General features: G+C 42.9%; 1 protein-coding gene across 2 annotated transcripts in view; it reads left to right on the forward strand.

Annotated features, from left to right (window-relative positions):
• The first annotated feature begins 375 nt into the window (after positions 1–375).
• LOC139382732 (protein phosphatase Slingshot homolog 2-like) overlaps positions 376–22,283 on the forward strand; it is a 43,706-nt gene continuing 21,798 nt past the window's right edge. Inside the window, exons 1-2 of one of the 2 annotated variants that reach the window (XM_071126842.1) lie at positions 376–705; positions 4,061–4,104. In XM_071126842.1, coding sequence (XP_070982943.1) covers positions 643–705; positions 4,061–4,104 — 107 coding nt within the window. In that variant the 5' untranslated portion in view covers positions 376–642. Of the gene's footprint in view, positions 706–4,060; positions 4,105–22,046; positions 22,131–22,283 lie in introns of those variants that run through there. The other variant, XM_071126844.1, reaches the window with a different exon arrangement.

Here is a 22,283-nt window from a genome sequence, read left to right on the forward strand (position 1 = left end):
ATGCGGTCCTACACGTTTGAAAATAACATTTTGACACGAGGCTCCTCTCACCAAATATAGCTAATTACATAAACCTACGGTTTAAACACTATGCAGATTATGTCAATCTAGCGGGGAAAGTACAGCTATCATGCTTTCAAACAAATTATAGTGTTAAAAAATGACAATAATATATCGTTTTCTATAAATAATGTTTTGTTTCATTTAACTGCCGAAAATGCTGTTATCGTAGTAATTTACCAGCGTTTCGCTACACTCTCAATAACATCTGCTAACCATGTGTATGTGACCAATAAAATGTGATTTGATTTCCTTAGTATGTGACGTTAGAGTTCATCATGTGGGAGAAGGTGGAGCTCAGAGATGATTTCCCACAAGTAATTACGAGTTGGAGGGGCGTTCACGTGGATTTTTCCCCAGTCGTATGCTAGTATTTACGAATTGTTATCAATGCAGCATTAAACAATGTCGTTTGACAGCTGGCCAGCGGATCGCATGCGTCAAAATACGCTGCTGAATGAATAGGAGGGAAATCAGCAACGACCGAATAACCTCGGGCGCCTTGCACATCATCTACTCAAATTATGAACATCTCGCCACCTCTGCTTTCTCTAACTAAGGTATCCTTTTCCTGGACCTTGAATGGCGTTGGTCACGGTTCAGCGTTCGCCAACACCCAGCGTTACCTCCAGCCCCTGCGTGTCGGTGAGTTGTCGAGCTTGGTCGTCTGTCATTGCACGGGATTTAAGGCTAAACTCTACTGTTATTGTTCAGGGTGGATATGGCTAACGTAGCTAACAAGCAGGTTGTTGTCCCATGCACTACTATTAGTTAGCTAGGGGAAATACTTTTCACGGCATTTCGATACCGAACTGACCTTTTCGTAGTAGGAGATTTAGGATAAGGTTAGGGTTAGGGTTAGCGGAAATGGTCTCCTAACCTGCGAGGAAAATCACTTTGAAACGATGTGCGGTGAAAAGTGTGTCCCAACTATGTCCTGCTTTTCTGTGCGCATGCGTTCCTAATAAATTGTTCAACTGAAATGTTTTAGTTGTCTGCGTTGTGTATAAAAACACTTTTGCATATACAAAGTTAAACGTCACATAAACAAAGTTAAACGTCACAGCCTGGCCAGCTAGCTAGCCAGGTACAGTAGTGACTGTTTTGCAATGCAAATAATTCCAGTGCATATCTGACCTGTTTTATCCCCAAGTCAATTATACACATGTTCTTAAAGAACTCAAAAGAAGCCAGTTTAGTTTTCTTAGTCGGTGTCAATCTGTGTTGGCGAGTTGACCTGCGCATAGCTAGCTGATCATAATGTTGCACTCGGTCACTGCCATACATGTTTGTACTGTGTAGAGTTAAAACTCACAATTTGTATTAAAAAGACCTAGCTAAAACAATGTAATGGACTCTCACAACAGGTCCATGTCAACTAGGCTCAAGTTATTCTCATATTGTGCGTGAGAACCGGATTAGTTTGACATAACTGTCAAACGACCTCTTATGCTCCACATTGGGGAAGATCCCATATGACATCGAGGGTTAAAGTAGTGGACAAAAGTGAAAAGGGAGCTATTTGTGACGTATCCATTGCGAGCTGTCTGTGGCTAGAGAAAAATAGTTGCTGTGACATGTCTCTGAATCACATTAGGCCAGTATAAATGGGATAGAGGACCATGAGGGATGCACTGTCTTTCTCTCAACAGCCATGAAAACAGCTAAAGCAAAGGTGAACACAGGAATGTAGAGAGATATGTTAAGAGCAGTCAGACAGAGATATCAGGTTATGTAGGTGAAAGGAGCAGAGAGCCTATTTATACGTAACTGACAAAATAAAGGAAACCTAAAGTGTCTTAATTTAAAAAAAAAACTTGAACTAGGCAATTCGGATAAGAACTCATTCTTATTTACAATGACTGCCTACCAAAGGCTTCCTGCGGGGATGGGGGCTGGGATTAAAATAAAAATATGACAAGAGACCTCAAGAGACCCTGAGGGGGGGGTTGTTGAGATCCTTCTTCAGTCTGTTCAGCTCTCTTGAGTTTAGGATACTCTTCTAACCTGGGCGTTTGGGCGTTGGGCCACCATAAGCTGCCAGAACAGCTGCAATGACCCTTGGCATAGATTGGACAAGCGTCTGAAATTGTATAGGAAGGCTGCAACACCATTCTTTTAAGAGAAATTCCCTAATTTGGTGTTTTGTTGATGGTAGTGGAAAATCCTGCCTCAGGCGCTGCTCCAGAATCTCCCATAAGTGTTCAATTGGGTTGAAATCTGGTGACTGAGACACACCCATAACCTGATAACCCATTGACGTTAACACCATGCAAGGAAACTTCAGGCCTAGCTTATTTGATTTAAGCCGATTCTGTATCTCACTCCTACCACTGACTGTTGTTTAGGTAAGTATCGGTGCAGACTGAAGTGTCAAATATTGACTCGCCTATTAATTAAGCCTACTCTGTATTCTGAACATCGAATCAGAGAGAGGGATTGCTGGACTGGGGAAAGTCTGCCTATTAGCACACTAAATCCTCCCCTCTCATTGGCTCAATGCAATCCCCTGTACATCCTTCCTCCATGTGGTGGCATGGTAACCATGGAGATAGGCCTGTACATAGTATTACATGTATGGTGACTTAACCACGGGGAGAAGAGGAAGCTTGCGGTCTCTCCACTTCTCCACTAAAACCTTTCTATAGCAGCCTATTGGCCTCTGTTGCTTTCGCTGTTGAAAAACAGCGGGTGAAATGTTTTGGAAAGCTCGTCTCATTAAAGGGACGGCTGGCTCCCTTGAGTCATATTTCTCCTGAGTCACCATGTTTCTTTACTGTATTTCTGATGTGTGAGGGTTTATGTCCAGGCCAAGGCTTGTTTGCCTCCATTGTAGTAGTCTACAGTACATTCAGTGTGGCAGTCCAGCATTAACATTAGCTTTTTGATTTGTGCATGTTTGCGCGCCATCCTGGTCATGCGCCCAAGCCCAACAAGCAGATCTCTTTACATAGACGAGGCCTAAATGTAAGCATTTCTGTATTCTTAAGTATGAGCTCTCTCTGGGATTTTGTGTGTGTGTGTTCTCCTCTTCTATGAAGATTAATTCGCTGAACCACTTCTTCCCATCCCCTGTGTGTCATGTACATCATGTGTCTGTATAGGACATGGTGAATGTAGCCAATGTGTGGGGCATTGGGCTTTATTAACCCAGTTCAGTCTCTCTCTCTCGGTCTCTGTGACCGTGTGGCTGGACAGAGATGGGGAGGGGGGGGGGGGGGGGGGAATCTGCTAGGGCTGCTGTGTCCAGGATTGACAGCCTGATCCCTGGGAGAAAGTTCCCTGAGTTTGGGGATTACTGGAGCAGAACAGGCTGGGATTATGGCCTGCCTGTCTGTCTGAGCAGGGACAACAGACTGCCTGGCCTGGGTGGGTGGGTGGGGGTGGAGAGAGAGAGAGGGACGCTTCAAAACAGGCCGGCAGCCATTTTAACCCTTATCTATTCTGCCTTATTCTGGGTTTTGTGAAATATCACAACGGCCAACCCCATGACATGGATGAAAGTGGATATTTAGCGGCACATTTAGCCATTGTGGAATTCATTATCCTCTTTAAAATAAGGTTAATTCACTCTTCCTCGGTGCCTGACGCAAAATCTCCCTTGAATAGATAGCTATACACTTAAGTCTATCAAGCCTAAAATATTAACCGCTGTTTTGACTGGGTGTGGAATTCTTGTTCAAACGGTCTGCGAGCGGCACACCTCCTAATATTGCTGTAGTACTAAGAATCTGTTTGGCTCATTGTTAGACATTTGAGTCACTCGACTTGATTCATATGCTTATCTCCTTGCTCAGGCCGGTTATTGTGAACAAGCAACCTTGTCTATTCATGTGACTGCAGCTGTCTGTCTCTGTCTGTCTCTGTCTGTGTGGTCACACATTGATGGGTGTGTCTGTCTGTAAATGTGTCATTACTGTAGTCTGTTTATGAATGCGTTAGAGAGTGTGCACGTGCATGCGTTTGTTGGTTTCTGACTGGTTCTCTGCTCTCTCCCCAGGAGGCTGACAGTGGTGAGGATGACCGTCGCTCCCAGCCCCGGAGGTAAGATGGGATCATTACCAGTCACACTGACGTGATTGGCTGAAGCCTACTGTTAGAAGTCAACGTATTGTAATTGAACAACTCTGAAGTATTTTTGGCCATTGTGCTGACAACCTTCCAGGCTCGGCTTAATTTCTCCTCAGTTATTGTTGTGTTCAGTGCCTGAGTCAGCTGAGATGACAAATGTCTGTCATTGGACCTCTGGAAGCTCAGCTGTAGTTCCAACTACTGTCCACTAGGGGGCATGTGTTGACCAGAGTTAATGTGCTGTCTTGGCAGTTGGATTGATTATCAATACTGTCTCTTGGATCAACTCCGCTCACATACTCTGCTGCAGAGTAAACTGACTCTCATTTAGCCAGAGACCGAGGCTGACTGACAGAGGGGGTCTCAGCAAACACTTGAACAGAACAAGAATATTATACAGGCGGGTGTGGAACATTGGGCTCCCGAGTGGCCCAGCAGACCGATCTCAGTGCTAGAGGCGTCACTACAGACAATGATTCGATTCCAGGCTTTATCACAACTGGCTGTGATTGGGAGTCCCATAGGGTGGCACACAATTGGCCCAGCGTCGTCAGGGTTTGGCCGGGGTAGGCCATCATTGTAAATAAGAATGTGTTCTTAACTGACTTGCCTAGTTAAAATAAAAATGATGGCTAGGCCTGGGATGTTTATAAAAAGCATACACAAGCATAAAACAAGAGGGACTGCGTATCTCCTTTCAATTGACAGTATATGATCAAATATATTTTCTAATATCTTGAAAATGACATTTTTATCAACATGTAGACTCGTAATGTAATGGTTGCGGTTTTGCATCTCCAAAACACTAGGATTTTTGAAATGCAAAATAGTCAGCCTATGTAAGTATTTGGGTTGGTTTGTAGTACTTGTGTATGACTACTCCAATTAATTACTCCTGCTGATATATTTGCGTAGTTGTATCTGATATCTGTGTTACCTGCCGCTTGACGTCAGTGTGTGCTTTATAGAAGGACAGGACGTCACTTGTTTGTGTTGGTTCACTTGTCTTGGCATTTGGGTTTATCAGTACTGTCTCTTGGAATAAGGTTCATTCACACAGGTTAATAGTTATAAACTCAGCAAAAAAAAAAGAAACCTCCCCTCACTGTCAACTGTTTTATTTTCAGCAAATTTAAATGTACATTTTTGTATGAACATAAGATTCAACAACTGAGACATAAACTGAACAAATTCCACAGACATGTGACTAACAGAAATTGAATAGTGTCCCTGAACAAACGGGGGGTCAAAATCAAAAGTAACAGTCAGTATCTGGTGTGGACACCAGCTGCATTAAGTACTGCAGTGCATGTCCTCCTCATGGACTGCACCAGATTAGCCAGTTCTTGCTGTGAGATGTTATCCCACTCTTCCACCAAGGCACCTGCAAGTTCCCGGACATTTCTGGGGGAATGGCCCTAGCCCTCACCCTCCGATCCAACAGGTCCCAGACTTGCTCAATGGGATTGAGATCTGGGCTCTTTGCTGGCCATGGCAGACCACTGACATTCCTGTCTTGCAGGAAATCACGCACAGAATGAGCAGTATGTCTGGTGGCATAGTCATGCTGGAGGGTCATGTCAGGATGAGCCTGCAGGAAGGGTGCCACATGAGGGAGGAGGATGTCTTCCCTGTAACACACAGCGTTGAGATTGCCTACAATGACAACAAGCTCAGTCCGATGGTGCTGTGACACACCGCCCCAGACAATGACGGACCCTCCACCTCCAAATCGATCCCGTTCCAGAGTACAGGCCTCGGTGTAACGCTCATTCCTTTGATGATAAACATGAATCCGACCATCACCCCTGGTGAGACAAAACTGCGACTTGTCAGTGAAGAGCACTTTTTGCCAGTCTTGTCTGGTCCAGCAACGGTGGGTTTGTGCTTGAGGTCGACCGATTTAAATCGGTCTGGCCGATTTCAAGTTTTCATAACAATCAGAAATCTATTATTTTTTAAATTAATTTTTAAATTAAAATGTATTTTTGTATTTTTTACACCTTTTATTTAACTAGGCAAGTCAGTTAAGAACACATTCTTATTTTCAATGACGGCCTAGGGGAACGGTGGGTTAACTGCCTTGTTCAGGGGCAGAACGACAGATTTTTACATTGTCAGCTTGGGGATTCAATCTTGCAAATTTATGGTTAACTAGTCCAACGCTCTAACCACCTGCCTCTCATTGCACTCCACGAGGAGCCTGCCTGTTATGCGAATGCAGTAAGAAGCCAAGCCAAGTTGCTAGCTAGCATTAAACTTAACTTATAAAAATCAATCAATCATAATCACTAGTTAACTACACATGGTTGATATTGCTAGTTTATCTAGCGTGTCCTGCGTTGCATATAATCGATGCGGTGCACATTCTCGAAAAAAGACTGTCGTTGCTCCAACGTGTACCTAACCATAAACATTGATGCCTTTCTTAAAATCAATACACAGGTATATATTTTTAAACCTGCATATTTAGTTAATATTGCCTGCTAACATGAATTTATTTTAACTAGGTAAATTGTGTCACTTCTCTTGCAACAGAGTCAGGGTATATGCAGCAGTTTGGGCCGCCTGGCTCGTTGCGAAGACTATGTCTTCCTAACAAAGACAGCCAACCCCCAACGGGGGATGATTTAACAATAGCGCATTTGCGAAAAATAACCATCGTTGCAGGACTGTACCTAACTATAAACATCATATATTTTTAAACCTGCATATTTAGCTAAAAGAAATCCAGGTTAGAAGGCAATATTAACCTGTTTGGGATAGGGGGCAGCATTTTTCACATTTGGATGAAAAGCGTGCCCAGAGTAAACTGCCTGCTACTCAGTCCCAGTTGCTAATATATGCATATTAGTAGATTTGGATAGAAAACACACGTTTCTACAACTGTTTGAATGATGTCTGTGAGTATAACAGAACTTGTATGGCAGGCAAAAACCTGAGAAAAAATCCAACCAGGAAGTGGGAAATCTGAGGTTCGTAGTTTTTTAAAGCCTGGGCTATCGAAAACAGTGTCTATGGGGTCAAATTGCACTTCCTAATGCTTCCACTAGATGTCAAGTCTTTAGAAACTTGTTTGATGCTTCTACTGTAAAGGAGGGGCTCATAAGGGCTCTGAGTCAATGGTCTAGCAGAGTGCCACAAGCTCTTGACGCTCGTTCACGTGAGAGGTAGCTCACGTTCCATTGCTTTTCTACAGACAAAGGAATTCTCCAGTTGAAAAATGATTGATGTTAAAAACATCCTTAAGATTGTTTGTTTTATCGTTTGACATGTTTCTACGGACTGTAACGGAACTTTTGGACTTTTCTTATGGACCTACTGCTCGCGCCTCATGAAGATGGATTACTGGGCTGAACGCGCCAACAACAAGGAGGAATTTGGACATAAATTATGGACTTTATCGAATAAATCAAACATTTATTGTGGAACTGGGATTCCTGGGAGTGCATTCTGATGAAGATCATCAAAGGTAAGTGAATATTTATAATGCTATTTCTGACTGACTCCGTGCAGTTTTTTTTAAATGACACAGCGTTTTATATTAAGGAGAAGTCTGTCTTTAATTCTGTGAATAACATTTGTATCTTTTATCAATGTTTATTATGAGTAGTTTGGTAAATTTAATGTGGCTCTCTGCAAAATCACCGGATGTTTTGGAAGCAAAACATTACTGAAAGTAACGCGCCAATGTAAACTGAGATTTTTGGATATAATATGCACTTTATCGAACAAAACATGCATGTATTGTGTAACATGATGTCCTACGAGTGTCATCTGATGAAGATCATCAAAGGTTAGTGATTACTTGCATCAATATTTCTGCTTTCTGTGACTCCTATCTTTGGCTGGAGAAATTGATGTTTTTGTGACTTGGCTCTGACCTAACAATCTTATGTTGTGCTTTCGCTGTCAAGCCTTTTTGAAATCGGACACATGGGTAGATTAACAAGAAGTGTATTTCATTTGGTGTATTGCACTTGTTAATGTGTGAAAGTTACATATTTCTAAAAATATATATTTTTGAATTTCAGCGGAATGTTGTCGAGGGGTGCCGTTAGCGGAACCCCTAGCCATAAGAATTAACCAGGTGAAATTGTCACTTCTCTTGCGTTCATTGCACGCAGAGTCAGGGTGTATGCAACAGTTTGGGCCGCCTGGCTCGTTGCTAACTAATTTGCCAGAATTTTACGTTATGACATAACATTGAAGGTTGTGCAATGTAACAGGAATATTTCGACTTATGAATGCCACCAATTAGATAAAACACCGAACGGTTCCGTATTTCACTGAAAGAATATGTTTTGTTTTCGAGATGATAGTTTCCGGATTCGACAATATAAATGACCTAAGGCTCGTATTTCTGTGTGTTATTATGTTATAATTAAGTCTATGATTTGATAGAACAGTCTGACTGAGCGACGATAGGCACCAGCAGGTTCGTAAGCATTCATTCAAACAGCAATTTAGTGCAGTTTGCCAGCAGCTCTTCGCAATGCTTCAAGCATTGCGCTGTTTATGACTTCAAGCCTAACAACTCCCGAGATTAGGCTGGTGTAACCGATGTGAAATGGCTAGCTAGTTAGCGGGGTGCGGGCTAATAGCATTTCAAACGTCACTCGCTCTGAGACTTGGAGTAGTTGTTCCCCTTGCTCTGCATGGGTAGCGATGCTTCGATGGTGGCTGTTGTCTATGTGTTCCTGGTTCGAGCCCAGGTAGGAGCGAGGAGAGGGACGGAAGCTATACTGTTACACTGGCAATACTAAAGTGCCTATAAGAACATCCAATAGTAAAATGTATATGAAATACAAATCGTATAGAGAGAAATAGTCCTACAATTCCTATAATACAACCTAAAACTTCTTACCTGGGAATATTGAAGACTCATGTTAAAAGGAACCACCAGCTTTCATATGTTCTGAGCAAGGAACTTAAACATTAGCTTTCTTACATGGCACATGTTGCACTTTTACTTTCTTCTCCAACACTTTGTTTTTGCATTATTTAAACCAAATTGAACATGTTTCATTATTTTTTTGAGGCTAAATTGATTTGATTGACGTATTATATTAAGTTAATAAGTGTTCATTCAGTATTGTTGTAATTGTCATTATTACAACCCAAAAGAAATTGGCCCATTTTTAATCGGTATCGGCTTTTTTTGGTCCTCCAATTATCGGTATCGGCGTTAAAATCATAATCGGTCAACTTCTAGTTTGTGCCCATAGGTGACGTTGTTGCCGGTTATGTCTGGTGAGGACCTGCCTTACAACATGCCTACAAGCCCTCAGTCCAGCCTCTCTGACTATTGCAGACACTCTGAGCACTGATGGAGGGATTGTGCGTTCCTGGTGTAATGCGGGCAGATGTTGTTGCCATCCTGTACCTGTCCCAAAGGGTGTGGTGTTCGGATGTATCGATCCTGTGCAGGTGTTGTTACACGTGGTCTGCCACTGCGAGGACGATCAGCTGTCCGTCCTGTCTCCCTGTAGCGCTGTCTTAGGCGTCTCACGGTACGGACTTTGCAATTTATTGCCCTGGCCACATCTGTCCTTGTGCCTCCTTGCAGCATGCCTAAGGCACGATCACGCAGATGAGCAGGGACCCTGGGCATCTTTCTTTTGATGTTTTTGTCAGTAGAAAGGCCTCTAGTGTCCTAAGTTTTTGTAACTGTGACCTTAATTGCCTATCGTCTGTAAGCTGTTAGTGTCTTAATGACCGCTCCACAGGTGCATGTTCATTATTTGTTTATAGTTCATTGAATAAGCATGGGGAACTGTTTAAACCCTTTTACAATGAAGATCTGTGAAGTTATTTGGATTTATACAAATGTATCTTTTGAAAGACAGGGTCCTGAAAAGGGGACGTTTCTTTTTTTTAATGAGTTTAGGTTAGGCTGTAGGTTATAATGGGTTATCCTATAGGTTAGTAGCCCATAGGCTAACCTATTGTATAGTCTATAGGCCCGGGGATCATCAACTAGATTTAGCTGCAGGACAATTATTTTGTATTTTTTTGCTGGAGTGAATGGTTGGGGGTCAGAACATAATTCCGTAATTTGTAGACTGCAATTTGACTGCAAGAAGCCCAAACGGATATAACATTTGACTAAAACATAATCATTTCAAACTTTGCTTACATTTTTATACAATCACGTGACTCCCTGTTGTGCGTGGGAATACTTGATCCGATTTCTTAAAATAAAATAACTTGGAGTAGATTTCCTGGTGTTTTTGCAGTCAATAAAAATTCCACAGAAACAAACTGTATAGAGTGCATTTGGAAAGTATTCAGACCCCTTTCCTTTTTCCATATTCAAAAATTGATTAAATATAAATTCCTCATCAATCTAGACACAATACCCTATAATGACAAAGCGAAAACAAGTTTTTTTAGAAATGTTTGCAAATGTGTATATATAAAAAAAAATCCTTATTTAAATAAGTATTCAGACCCTTTGCTATGAGACTTGAAATTGAGCTCAGGTGCATCCTGTTTCTATTGATCATCCTTGATGTTTATACAACTTGGAGTCCACCTGTGGTAAATTCAATTGATTGGACATGATTTGGAAAGGCACACACCTGTCTATATAAGGTCCCACAGTTGACAGTGCATGCCAGAGCAAAAACTAAGCCATGTGGTCAATAGAATTGTCCGTAGAGCTCTGAGACAGGATTGTGTCAAGGCACAGATCTTGGGAAGGTCGCCAAAACATTTCAGCAGCACTGAAGGTCCCTAAGAACACAGTGGCTCCCATCGTTCTTAAATGGAAGACGTTTGGAACCACAAAGACTCTTCCTACAGCTGGCTGCCTGGCCAAACTGAGAAATCCGGGGAGAAGGACCTTGGTCAGGGAGGTGACCAAAAACCAGATGGTCACTCTGATAGAGCTCCAGAGTTCCTCTGTGGAGATGGGAGAACCTTCCAGAAGGACAACCATCTCTGCAGCACTCCACCAATCAGGCCTTTCTGGTAGAGTGGGCAGACCGAAGCCACTCCTCAGTAAAAGGCACATGACAACCCGCATGGAGTTTTCCAAAAAAGGAACCTAAAGGACTCTGACCATGAGAAACAAGATTCTCTGGACTGATGAAACCAAGATTGAGCTCTTTGGCCTGAATGCCAAGCGTCACATCTGGAAGGAACCTGGCACCATCCCTACGGTGAAGAATGTAGGGGCAGCAGGGACTGGGAGACTAGTCAGGATCGAGGGAAAGATGAACTGAGCAAAGTACAGAGGGATACTTGATGATAACCTGCTCCAGAACGCTAAGTGCCTCAGACTCGGGAGAAGAAGGTTCACCTTCCAACAGGACAACGACCCGAAGCACACTGCCAAGACAATGCAGGGGTGGCTTCGGGGCAAGTATCTGAATGTTCTTGAGCTTGGCACCCATCTCCCATTTTTCTCTGCAGATCCTCTAAAGCTCTGTCGTGTTGGATGGGGAGCGTTGCTGCAGAGCTATTTTCAGGTCTCTCCAGATATGTTTGATCGGGTTCAAGTCCAGGCTCTCGCTGGGCCACTCAAGACCATTCGGTGACTTGTCCCGAATCCACTCCTGCATTGTCTTGCCAGTATGCTTAGGGTTGTTGTCTTTAGCACACAGCCAAGTCATGAGGTCTAAGGAATTGTCCATAGACAGGATTGTGTCGCGGCACAGATCTGGCGAAGGGAACCAAATAATTCCTGCAACATTGAAGGTCCCCAAGAACACCATTCACCAAGACTCTTTCTAGAGCTGGCTGCCCAGAGTTCCTCTGTGGAGATTGGAGAACCTTCCAGAAGAACAACCATCTCTACAGCACTCCACCAACCAGGCCTTTATGGTAGAGTGAGTAGGTGTGTTAAAATTTTATGCTGGTGCTGTATAATTATATATTTGAGATTCTTCAAAGTAGCCACGCTTTGCCTTGATGATAGCTTTGCACACTCTTGGCATTCTGTCAACCAGCTTCATGAGGTAGTCCCCTGGAATGCATTTCAATTAACAGGTGTGCCTTGTTAAAAGTGAATTTGTGGAATTTCTTTCCTTTAATGCGTTTGAGCCAATCAGTTCTGTTGTGACAAGGTAGGGGTTGTAATACAGAAGATAGCCCTATTTGGTAAAAGACCAAGTCCATATTACGGCAAGATCAGCTCAAATAAGCAAAGAGAAACGACAGTCCATTACTGTAAGACATGAAGGTCAGTCAATCTGGAAAAGTTCAAGAACTTTGGAGGTTTCTTCAAGAGCAGTCACAAGAACCATCAAGCGCAATGATGAAACTGGCTCTCATGAGGACAGCCACAGGAAAGGAAGACCCAAAGTTACCTCTAATGTACAGAGTTACTAGCCTCAGAAATTGCAGCCCAAATAAATGCTTCAGCGTTCAAGTAATGGACACATCTCAACTTCAACTGTTCAGAGGAGAATGAGTGAATCAGGCCTTCATGATTGAATTGCTGCAAAGAAGCCACTACTAAAGGACACCAATAATAAGACTTGTGCCAAGAAACACAATAAATGGACATTAGACCGGTGGAAATCTATCCTTTGGTCTGACGAGTCCAAATTTGAGATTTTTGGTTCCAACCACCGTGAGATGCAGAGTAGGTGAACAGATTATCTTTGCACCGTGAAGCATTGAGGTATGATAGTGGGGGGGGGGCTTTGCTGGTGACACTGTCAGTGATTTATTTAGAATTCAAGGCACACTTATGCAGCATGGCTACCACAGCATTCTGCAGCGATATGCCATCCCACCTGGTTTGGGCTTAGTGGGACTATCATTTGTTTTTCAACAGGACAAGGACTCAAAACACACCTCCCAGGCTGTGTAAGGGCTATTTGCCAAGAAGGAGAGTGAGTGCTGCATCAGATGACATGGCCTCCACAATCACCTGACCTCAACCCAATTGAGATGGTTCTACATGATTCTGTGTGTTATTTTTTGATGTCTTCACTATTATTCTACAATGTAGGAAATAGTCCAAATAAAGAAAAACCCTTGAATGAGTAGGTGTGTCCAAACCTTACATACATAAATACATACAGTGCCTTGCGAAAGTATTCGGCCCCCTTGAACTTTGCGACCTTTTGCCACATTTCAGGCTTCAAACATAAAGATATAAAACTGTATTTTTTTGTGAAGAATCAACAACAAGTGGGACACAATCATGAAGTGGAACGATATTTATTGGATATTTCAAACTTTTTTAACAAATCAAAAACTGAAAAATTGGGCGTGCAAAATTATTCAGCCCCCTTAAGTTAATACTTTGTAGCGCCACCTTTTGCTGCGATTACAGCTGTAAGTCGCTTGGGGTATGTCTATCAGTTTTGCACATCGAGAGACTGACATTTTTTCCCATTCCTCCTTGCAAAACAGCTCGAGCTCAGTGAGGTTGGATGGAGAGCATTTGTGAACAGCAGTTTTCAGTTCTTTCCACAGATTCTCGATTGGATTCAGGTCTGGACTTTGACTTGGCCATTCTAACACCTGGATATGTTTATTTTTGAACCATTCCATTGTAGATTTTGCTTTATGTTTTGGATCAATGTCTTGTTGGAAGACAAATCTTCGTCCCAGTCTCAGGTCTTTTGCAGACTCCATCAGGTTTTCTTCCAGAATGGTCCTGTATTTGGCTCCATCCATCTTCCCATCAATTTTAACCATCTTCCCTGTCCCTGCTGAAGAAAAGCAGGCCCAAACCATGATGCTGCCACCACCATGTTTGACAGTGGGGATAGTGTGTTGCTTTTACGCCAAACATAACGTTTTGCATCGTTGCCAAAAAGTTCAATTTTGGTTTCATCTGACCAGAGCACCTTCTTCCACATGTTTGGTGTGTCTCCCAGGTGGCTTGTGGCAAACTTTAAACAACACGTTTTATGGATATCTGGCTTTCTTCTTGCCACTCTTCCATAAAGGCCAGATTTGTGCAATATACGACTGATTGTGATTGTTGTCTCCCACCTCAGCTGTAGATCTCTGCAGCTCATCCAGAGTGATCATGGGCCTCTTGGCTGCATCTCTGATCAGTCTTCTCCTTGTATGAGCTGAAAGTTTAGAGGGACGGCCAGGTCTTGGTAGATTTGCAGTGGTCTGATACTCCTTCCATTTCAATATTATCGCTTGCACAGTGCTCCTTGGGATGTTTAAAGCTTGGGAAATCTTTTTGTATCCAAATCCGGCTTTAAACTTCTTCACAACAGTATCTCGGACCTGCCTGGTGTGTTCCTTGTTCTTCATGATGCTCTCTGCGCTTTTAACGGACCTCTGAGACTATCACAGTGCAGGTGCATTTATACGGAGACTTGATTACACACAGGTGGATTGTATTTATCATCATTAGTCATTTAGGTCAACATTGGATCATTCAGAGATCCTCACTGAACTTCTGGAGAGAGTTTGCTGCACTGAAAGTAAAGGGGCTGAATCATTTTGCACGCCCAATTTTTCAGTTTTTGATTTGTTAAAAAAGTTTGAAATATCCAATAAATGTCGTTCCACTTCATGATTGTGTCCCACTTGTTGTTGATTCTTCACAAAAAAATACAGTTTTATCTTTATGTTTGAAGCCTGAAATGTGGCAAAAGGTCGCAAAGTTCAAGGGGGCCGAATACTTTCGCAAGGCACTGTACATGTATGTATTATTTCTTAGCTCAAAACTTGAGGGGCCAAGTAAAAACCACCTATGGGCCAAATTGGTTAATGAACCCTGCTATAGGCTGATAGGACCTGGTTATAGTACCCTTGGAACTGACAAACAAGGGCGTGTGTTTGTCTGGGTTTGAGTATCGGCCTAATGTCAAGTATTGTTCTCGTCAGTAGAATTTCACCTGAACTCTCAATCATAGGACCTTCAGAAATTCACGTCATGATAATGATATTACATAGAATGAATTACTTGATGACAGAGCTGATTTGTTGTAACAAGCTTAACTTTACACAGTCATGGAAAAAGACACTGTATTTTGAAAGCTAGTCGGCATTATAAAGTCTGCTGTACTAACTTCTTATAGGCCTATTCAGCTGTCATGGCTGTTTATTATGTTCTCATGTTCCTGTTATGTACACCTAACCCTTGCAATGTAGCATATTTTCTGTGCATTGATTTCATTTTACTTCTGGTCAGCAATTAGTCTATTGAATTCTGCTAATGCAAGGTAGGTATCAGAGTTCTCCATACCAGTGCAGTTCTAGTTTGCAAACATACTGGCTCTACCACTGCGAACTGTTTGGCTTCATGCTGAGAAGGAGCCAACATGACATTGTGTGCATTTGGCCAGTACAACCCCATAACAGAACATTTAACGCCCATTATGCTTTGCACTGACTTCACTCTGCACTCCAATGCTGCAGGACATGTGGGCTCAATTATCTATTAGGTAATACTATTGCGATGGTGAGGTCATTTCCCCCCCGCCCTGCCCATTCAATGTCCTCTGTGAGAGTGTTCAGATCTTGGGCTATTTTGTCATTTGGCTGCCTCTTTTGCCAATTCCCCTCCTCACCCAACCCCTTTATTGTAACAGCCTGACCCCCTCATTGGTTATGTAACAAGAAGCCCAAATTATCAGTTGCATACAAACATCCATCCATCCCTCATAAGGATTCCAGTACTAGAAATACATTGAAGGCGATGTTTCAGGGGGAAAAATTGTGCGGTACTCAATGTTCCACGTTTTGCTTAGTCTTTACCAGTTATGGTAAGAGTGCCAATATCATCTATTCTGTGCCACGCACAAACACGCATGTGAAAGACACGACAGCTGTTGGTCCCACGGCTCTGATTTTAAATGTAACATACTTTAATACATGAATCTGTGCTCTGGCTGTGCGACGTGTATGCACGGCGATGAATGTCAAGGACAGCATACTATATAGGACAGTCTACTTCATTGTCGTTTAATAGTAAGGAGAGTGCTGTTGGACTGCAGGCCTATTGAGGGGGAGAAGGGATCGGCTATAGGATGTTCAGGGTTCTCTCTGTGACCCTGTATTCATTGTTATCAGTAGGCATTTCCTTTCGACTGTTAACGTCAACATGGCTCTCGTAAGATTTGAGATGGTAGACACACTGATGTGCAGGGCCGTGCACAGACCTTTCAGCGGGCAGGTTTAAAAAAAAAATAAAAAAAATAACACCTTTAAAAATCTCAATTCATAACATATCTCCTGTATAGATTTAAATTATTGAGCATAGGTCTGTTTATTTCTGTGACACATTCACTCGTCACTAATTATAAGCAAGCTACACTATGTATACAAATGTATGTGGGCACCGCTTCAAATTAATGGATTGAGCTATTTTAGCCACACCGTTTGCTCACAGGTGTATGAAATTGAGCACACTTCCATGCAATCTCCATAGACAAACATTGGCAGTAGAACGGCCTTACTAAAGAGCTCCGAGTTCCAAACTGCCTCTGGAAGCAACGGCGGCACAACTGTTTGTCAGGAGATTCATAAAATGGGTTTCCATGGCCGAGCAGCCGCACACAAGCCTAAGATCACCATGTGCAATGCCAAGCTTCGGCTGAAGTGGTGTAAAGCTCGTCGCCATTGAACTCTGGAGCACAGGGATGCAAACTAGTCACCTTTTGGCGAAATTCACCGTTTTTAATCCAAAATAGGTCAACTCATTTCTGTAGATTTTTGTGACTGGGGGCTTCTCTAATATGTACATTTGGGTCACTAATGGCTGTAAGCAAACCAGTGATGCGCGTTTGGGAGCAATAATATCTATATCCAAGGCTCGAGCCTGGGCTCAGCCTGCCGTTCACATAACAGGATGCAGCACACGAATGAAGAGACAACCAACTTGCTAGTTACAGCATCAGTGCGCGTTCTGGAGAGACAGCGGAGAGTGGAAAGGCAGTTTGATTTGGTGATGAAGCGTACTTCATGAGCTGTAATCAAAAAACTGGTATTTGGAAAGTTTGAGGTGAGGGAGCAAGTGTGATGGAACAGGTTTTGTTAGCATTAAGTACTATTATCTTGCTACAGTAGCTGGATCAAATTATCTGTTAGCTAGCCAGAGAAATGTTGAGCAACATTATCTAACTTGATCTAGCTGATCAAATAATTGAGTTTGTGAAAATTAGCTTGCTAACAAAGTCAGTCACAGTTAGCTAGCTAACGTTACATCAGATAAGATAACTTTAATGTTCCCGAGGAACCAATTAGCTATAGTGTTAACTGGTGTGTATTACTCCTTGCCGTTCCTCAAGCTATAACGTTAACGTAAACACACTCACTTTTGTACATCACTTTGGTCCGTACAATTAACCTTATTTTTGCGTCCAAAAAACGTAATACTTTCAGATCAACTGTAAAATCAATGTAAAGCACAATTTCTCCCCTTTCCAGGAAAATCAATGACGAGACCTTCATGATTCCCATAATTCAAGAAGGCCATGAGCTCCGTCGGGTCTTTTTAATAATGGCGGGTGGGCAGCAAAGGCTACGAAGTGATCGTGAAAGGGGGAAATATGGTGTGTGAGGAAGCAGTTTTTTTCACCCGATTTGTTCAACAAATCAACTTTAAAATGTAAATAAAACAAAGTTTATGCAATGTCTCATCACTTACCTGTTTGAAGGTTTGTCGAATTTGAAGAGGGGTTTAGGGCTGCGCTAACGTTAGCCTCACAAGTGAACTGCAGCTGTTCCGGCTTTTGAGTCATGATGGCTCGCAGTTATGACGCGCAAAAAATGCAATTTGGCACCCTAGTCATGAAATATTAGTTTAATATTAGCAATAATTATATTCATTTAGACAAGAATAATGAAGTTTTCTTACAAGTGTATATTGTTAAGCATGATTTTAATCTGCGAGAGAAGGGCTACCCCTGGTGGAAAGAGGCTGTACGGCACAAAATTGTTGCAAATGCACGCTGTACATTACGTAGTGACACGTCAGGATGTAACGTACAGCGTCAGAGGGGTCCGTTTTTTTCATCTCTTCTCCAATACTGTTAGTCCATTACCATGTCAATCAACGCTGAATCGAAACGTAGTTCACACCCCGGATTTTGATGCCAACAGTCACTACAGTCGTTTTCATTGCAGCCTCGTTTGAATGTCGCGGTTACGCACATTTTGTACGGAATGGGGTGAGTTTAACATTAGTTGCTCACTGGACTCTGGCAATCCTGTGAAATGTTAACTAGTTAGTTCATAGCTAGCTAATGTTTTCCCTCTGTGGTTAATTTTCAGAATGGGATAATTAGGTGAAAAATGAGGCGTTGCTTGTTACACAAGTGGATTCAGGGATCAAGTGTAGCTGGGCCTGGCTTAAACTGGATGCCGACAGAGGTGAAAGGAACACCACACTTTCCCACTTTTTTTTCAATGAGGTGTAGAAAAAGGGGTATGCCAAGTGTACTCTCTGCCTGAAAGAGATCAATTATACCAACAAAGGGCCTCTTTCTCTGCTGTTGGCACATTGTAAAACAGATGTACACAGGCAAAGTGTAGAACGTACTAATGCTCAGTGTAGCCCATTTTATATATTGCTTTTGTTGTTGTACTTGACATACTGTAACATTTTTGTGAGAGGGGATATATATATTTTTTAACTTATTGAATGTTATTTTTACACACATGTAGCTTTGTGCAATTAATCAATGTGTACTATAGTGGCCATTATAATAGAGCAAAAATAGAATGCCGGTTTCATTTTCTACTTTAAGATGTTTCTTTCCCAAGTGCGATATTTTAGATTGTGTGGTCACGAGCGTTCTATTATAAAGGCTGTCATGGCTAACTGCAATATTGTGTTTTTCTCTGGACTTGAGTGTCATTTGCAGTAAAGTCTAGGCAACAAACATCATCGGATTGCTTTCCTTAAAATGTTTAGCTATGAGTTTGGTTCACAATAACCACTTTTTATTTCACACACAGACTTATCATATTCTTTGTTGGTTAGTTAGTACACAGTTAACCTGCATTTCAAGATGGGATCCAGCCTAAAAGTCACTAGAAATGTTAGCATTTTAAAGCTAATAAAACATTTTCTAAAGTACCCCCCTAGCAGTGTTTTTAGTTGGGGGGGGGGGGTCACCTTTTTGGATCCTCACTGGGGCTGTTTTTCATGGTTTGGTCTAGGGTCCTTAATTCTAGTGAAAGGAAATCTTAACGCTACAGCATACAATGACCATTCTAGACGATTCTGTGCTTCCAACTTTGTGGCAACAGTTTGGGGAAGACCCTTTCATGTTTCAGCATGACAATGCCCCCGTGCATAATGTGAGGTCAATACAGAAATGGATTGTCAAGATCGGCGTGGAAGAAGTTGACTGGCCTGCACAGAGCCCTGACCTCAACCCCATCGAACACCTTTGGGATGAACTGGAACGCCGACTGCAAGCCAGTCCTAAGTGCCCGACCTCACTAATGCTCTTGTGGCTGAATGGAAGCATGTCCCGCAGCAATGTTCCAACAACAAGTGGGAAGCCTTCCCAAAAGAGTGGGCTGTTATAGCGGCAAAGGGAGGACCTACTCCATATTAATGTCCATGATTTTGGAATGAAATGTTCGACGAGCAGGTGTCCACATACTTTCAGTTATGTAGTTACAGTGCTTCCTAAAGACATGATTGACGTTGGGAAAAGAGGATGGGCGATCAGCTGATCAATTGATGCTGATGAAACCTGCAAGTCGATTTTATTTTACTGATGTGATTTTTACTGATTGGTGATTTATCTTCGACGCTGTATCAATAACTTTATAATATTATATTAATCTTCATGATGATATATGGTGATTTAGCTAGTCTAGACTATCGGTGTTGCTGCTGCCGACTGAAGAAGGGATGGAGTTGAGTCGGCGGGTCGTTGATGCAGCCAATCCTCTCTACCTCTCTGCTGCGCGTTTCAGCCAACCAGATCGAATATTGACGATGTAAATCGATTGATAATCAAAAGTTATGCATCTGTGGCAGTACTGTGGCTATTCAAACGAGGTAGCTAGCTATACACCCACACACACTCAATCGGTGACCACATCTCAAGCTATGCATGTTTGGATAATGGGTGTGCACAATCCCAGGGTAAGGCGGACTTGGTAACGGGTGCAACCGGGCGTGCGCAAGCGCTGTACAGGGCAGACCAACAGGCGCATTACCAATGGACGGGGTGGTGAACTTCACAACGACTTGCGGGCAATGGGTTCAGAACAACAACTTTATTTAAAAATAAATTACCACCACCCAAAAAGGCACTTGGCGAGTGGGAGGGGCGCAGGTTGGCTATATTATCTATGTGCCTGCTGCAGCCACTCAGTTGTGGCTGGCAGAGCAGGTTCTACTGGATTTGGGTTACCTTGTGCTCAGTGTTCACGCAGTCCCATTACCGGTTGTGGGAAGGAAATGGCATGGTTTGGAAATGGTTTGAGTCAGCAGCCAGCTAGCTGTACATGCTGACTCAAACCCTTGGCCTGGAGTCCTCATTCATTCATTCAGCCTGTTTCTCACACCTGTCTGTCAGGTGGGAACACCTCTCCTGGCTACCTGCACCGCCCTACTAACCTCCACTGACAATGATTTTCCTGATCATATCACTGTTATCCTTCTAATTCCTGGTGCCTTAAGTGTCTCGTTTTTTTTATCCCTTCACTTACGTCCGAAGGTTCTCGGATCACAACCAAATAGGCGAGGTGGTAGGTAAACACTTTAGCTTGACGGGGCATGCATTAGCCTGTGCTTGGCCTTGTATTGTTTGTCCTGTCTTACTAGTGCTGCAGTTAGTGTAGACTAGGTGTTCGGCTTGCCTCATTTCAGCCCTGTGCTTCTCCAACTAGCTCCAGTGCAGCAGGCCTATAGGAAGCAGCTGCTAGCTGGGTTTTAAGGGGTTACTTGGGAGTACACAGAGACCCAGTGACTGACTGCTGCCTGTAAAACTTGACCTTTTTTCTGCTAACTCTCATTCAAAGAGCGAGAGAGGGACAAGCTATTGCGCACTCGGACTCACGTGTTGCCCCCACATGTTCGGACCCTATTACCAGAGTCAAACGATGTGATTTAGTAGTGGGTCTCGCCTATTAAAAGTTGTGCAAAACATTCTGTGCCACATAACTAGCACAGATGCTGGTCACACAGTGCTTTTTAATGTGTTGTTTGGCTGGGATGATGACACAGTGGGTGACTGGCTAAACCTCCTGACCTGCTGAATGGAATGGAGAAGACCATGTGACGAGGCCCTCTAACCAAAGACGCCCAGCTGTGTGTGTGTGTGTGTGTGTGTTTCTACGTCTCCTTCCCTGTCATGTTATTCTGAGTGCACGAGGGGTCAAGTGTTACACACACACACACACACACACATTGTAAACACGGAGTGTAACCATGTCCCACGCCGTCGCGGCTAGCCTTCTCATCTTTTCTCTGGCCACTTAGGTTTTATGACTTTAGAGAGGAACTTGCATAGTAGCTCCCTGTTTGTGTGCCAGCTGCATGTGTTATGTAGTGTCTTGGGTAATGGCATACAGTGGGGAGTGGAAACATCAATGGTGTGTTTTGACTAAGTGCCCCACATTTGCATAATACAGCTTACAGACCTAGCCTCTCTGGAACCGAGGAAAGAGAGCATTTGGGAAAGCATTTGAAAGTACATTGGCCTCCACCATTTGGTGAAGGGGGGGGATGAGGGGGGGAGCTTTCCAGTATGAGTGAGACCAAATGAAGCTATAGCTTAGTTATTAAATGGACTATGGCCTGTTTTTATTAGGTGGACATTTAGCCATGTAAGCCTATACAATGTTTGTTTTGGCTGAAGCGGACCAGGAATGAAGGAAGGAAGTAAAGGACAGGGGAAGAGCTGTGTTCTCAGAACTATTGCCTTTGTTGTGTACACGCATTACCGCTTTCATTCTTTCATTCAAGGCCAGGTCGTGCTGAAGTGAAATTCCTTGACTGGCTTCTCTTGGTTCGGAGACGAGGGACAAAGGGGAGCAGGAAAGAGGAGATGGAGCTGTTGACTTTCTGGGGACTCATTGTAGAGCAGACCTTAAATACTGTACGGTTGCCTGCCTTGTTTGTACAGAGACTTAGGAACATTGATTGACACCAACAGACGGCACTAAAATAGCTTCCATAGAGTCCGCTTTGTCACTTAGCTCTCTGGATACTGTTGTGATTACCTCGACTAACCTGTACCCCCGCACATTGA

Source organism: Oncorhynchus clarkii, chromosome 24 (assembly GCF_045791955.1).
Source record: "Oncorhynchus clarkii lewisi isolate Uvic-CL-2024 chromosome 24, UVic_Ocla_1.0, whole genome shotgun sequence".
NCBI lineage: Eukaryota > Metazoa > Chordata > Actinopteri > Salmoniformes > Salmonidae > Oncorhynchus > Oncorhynchus clarkii.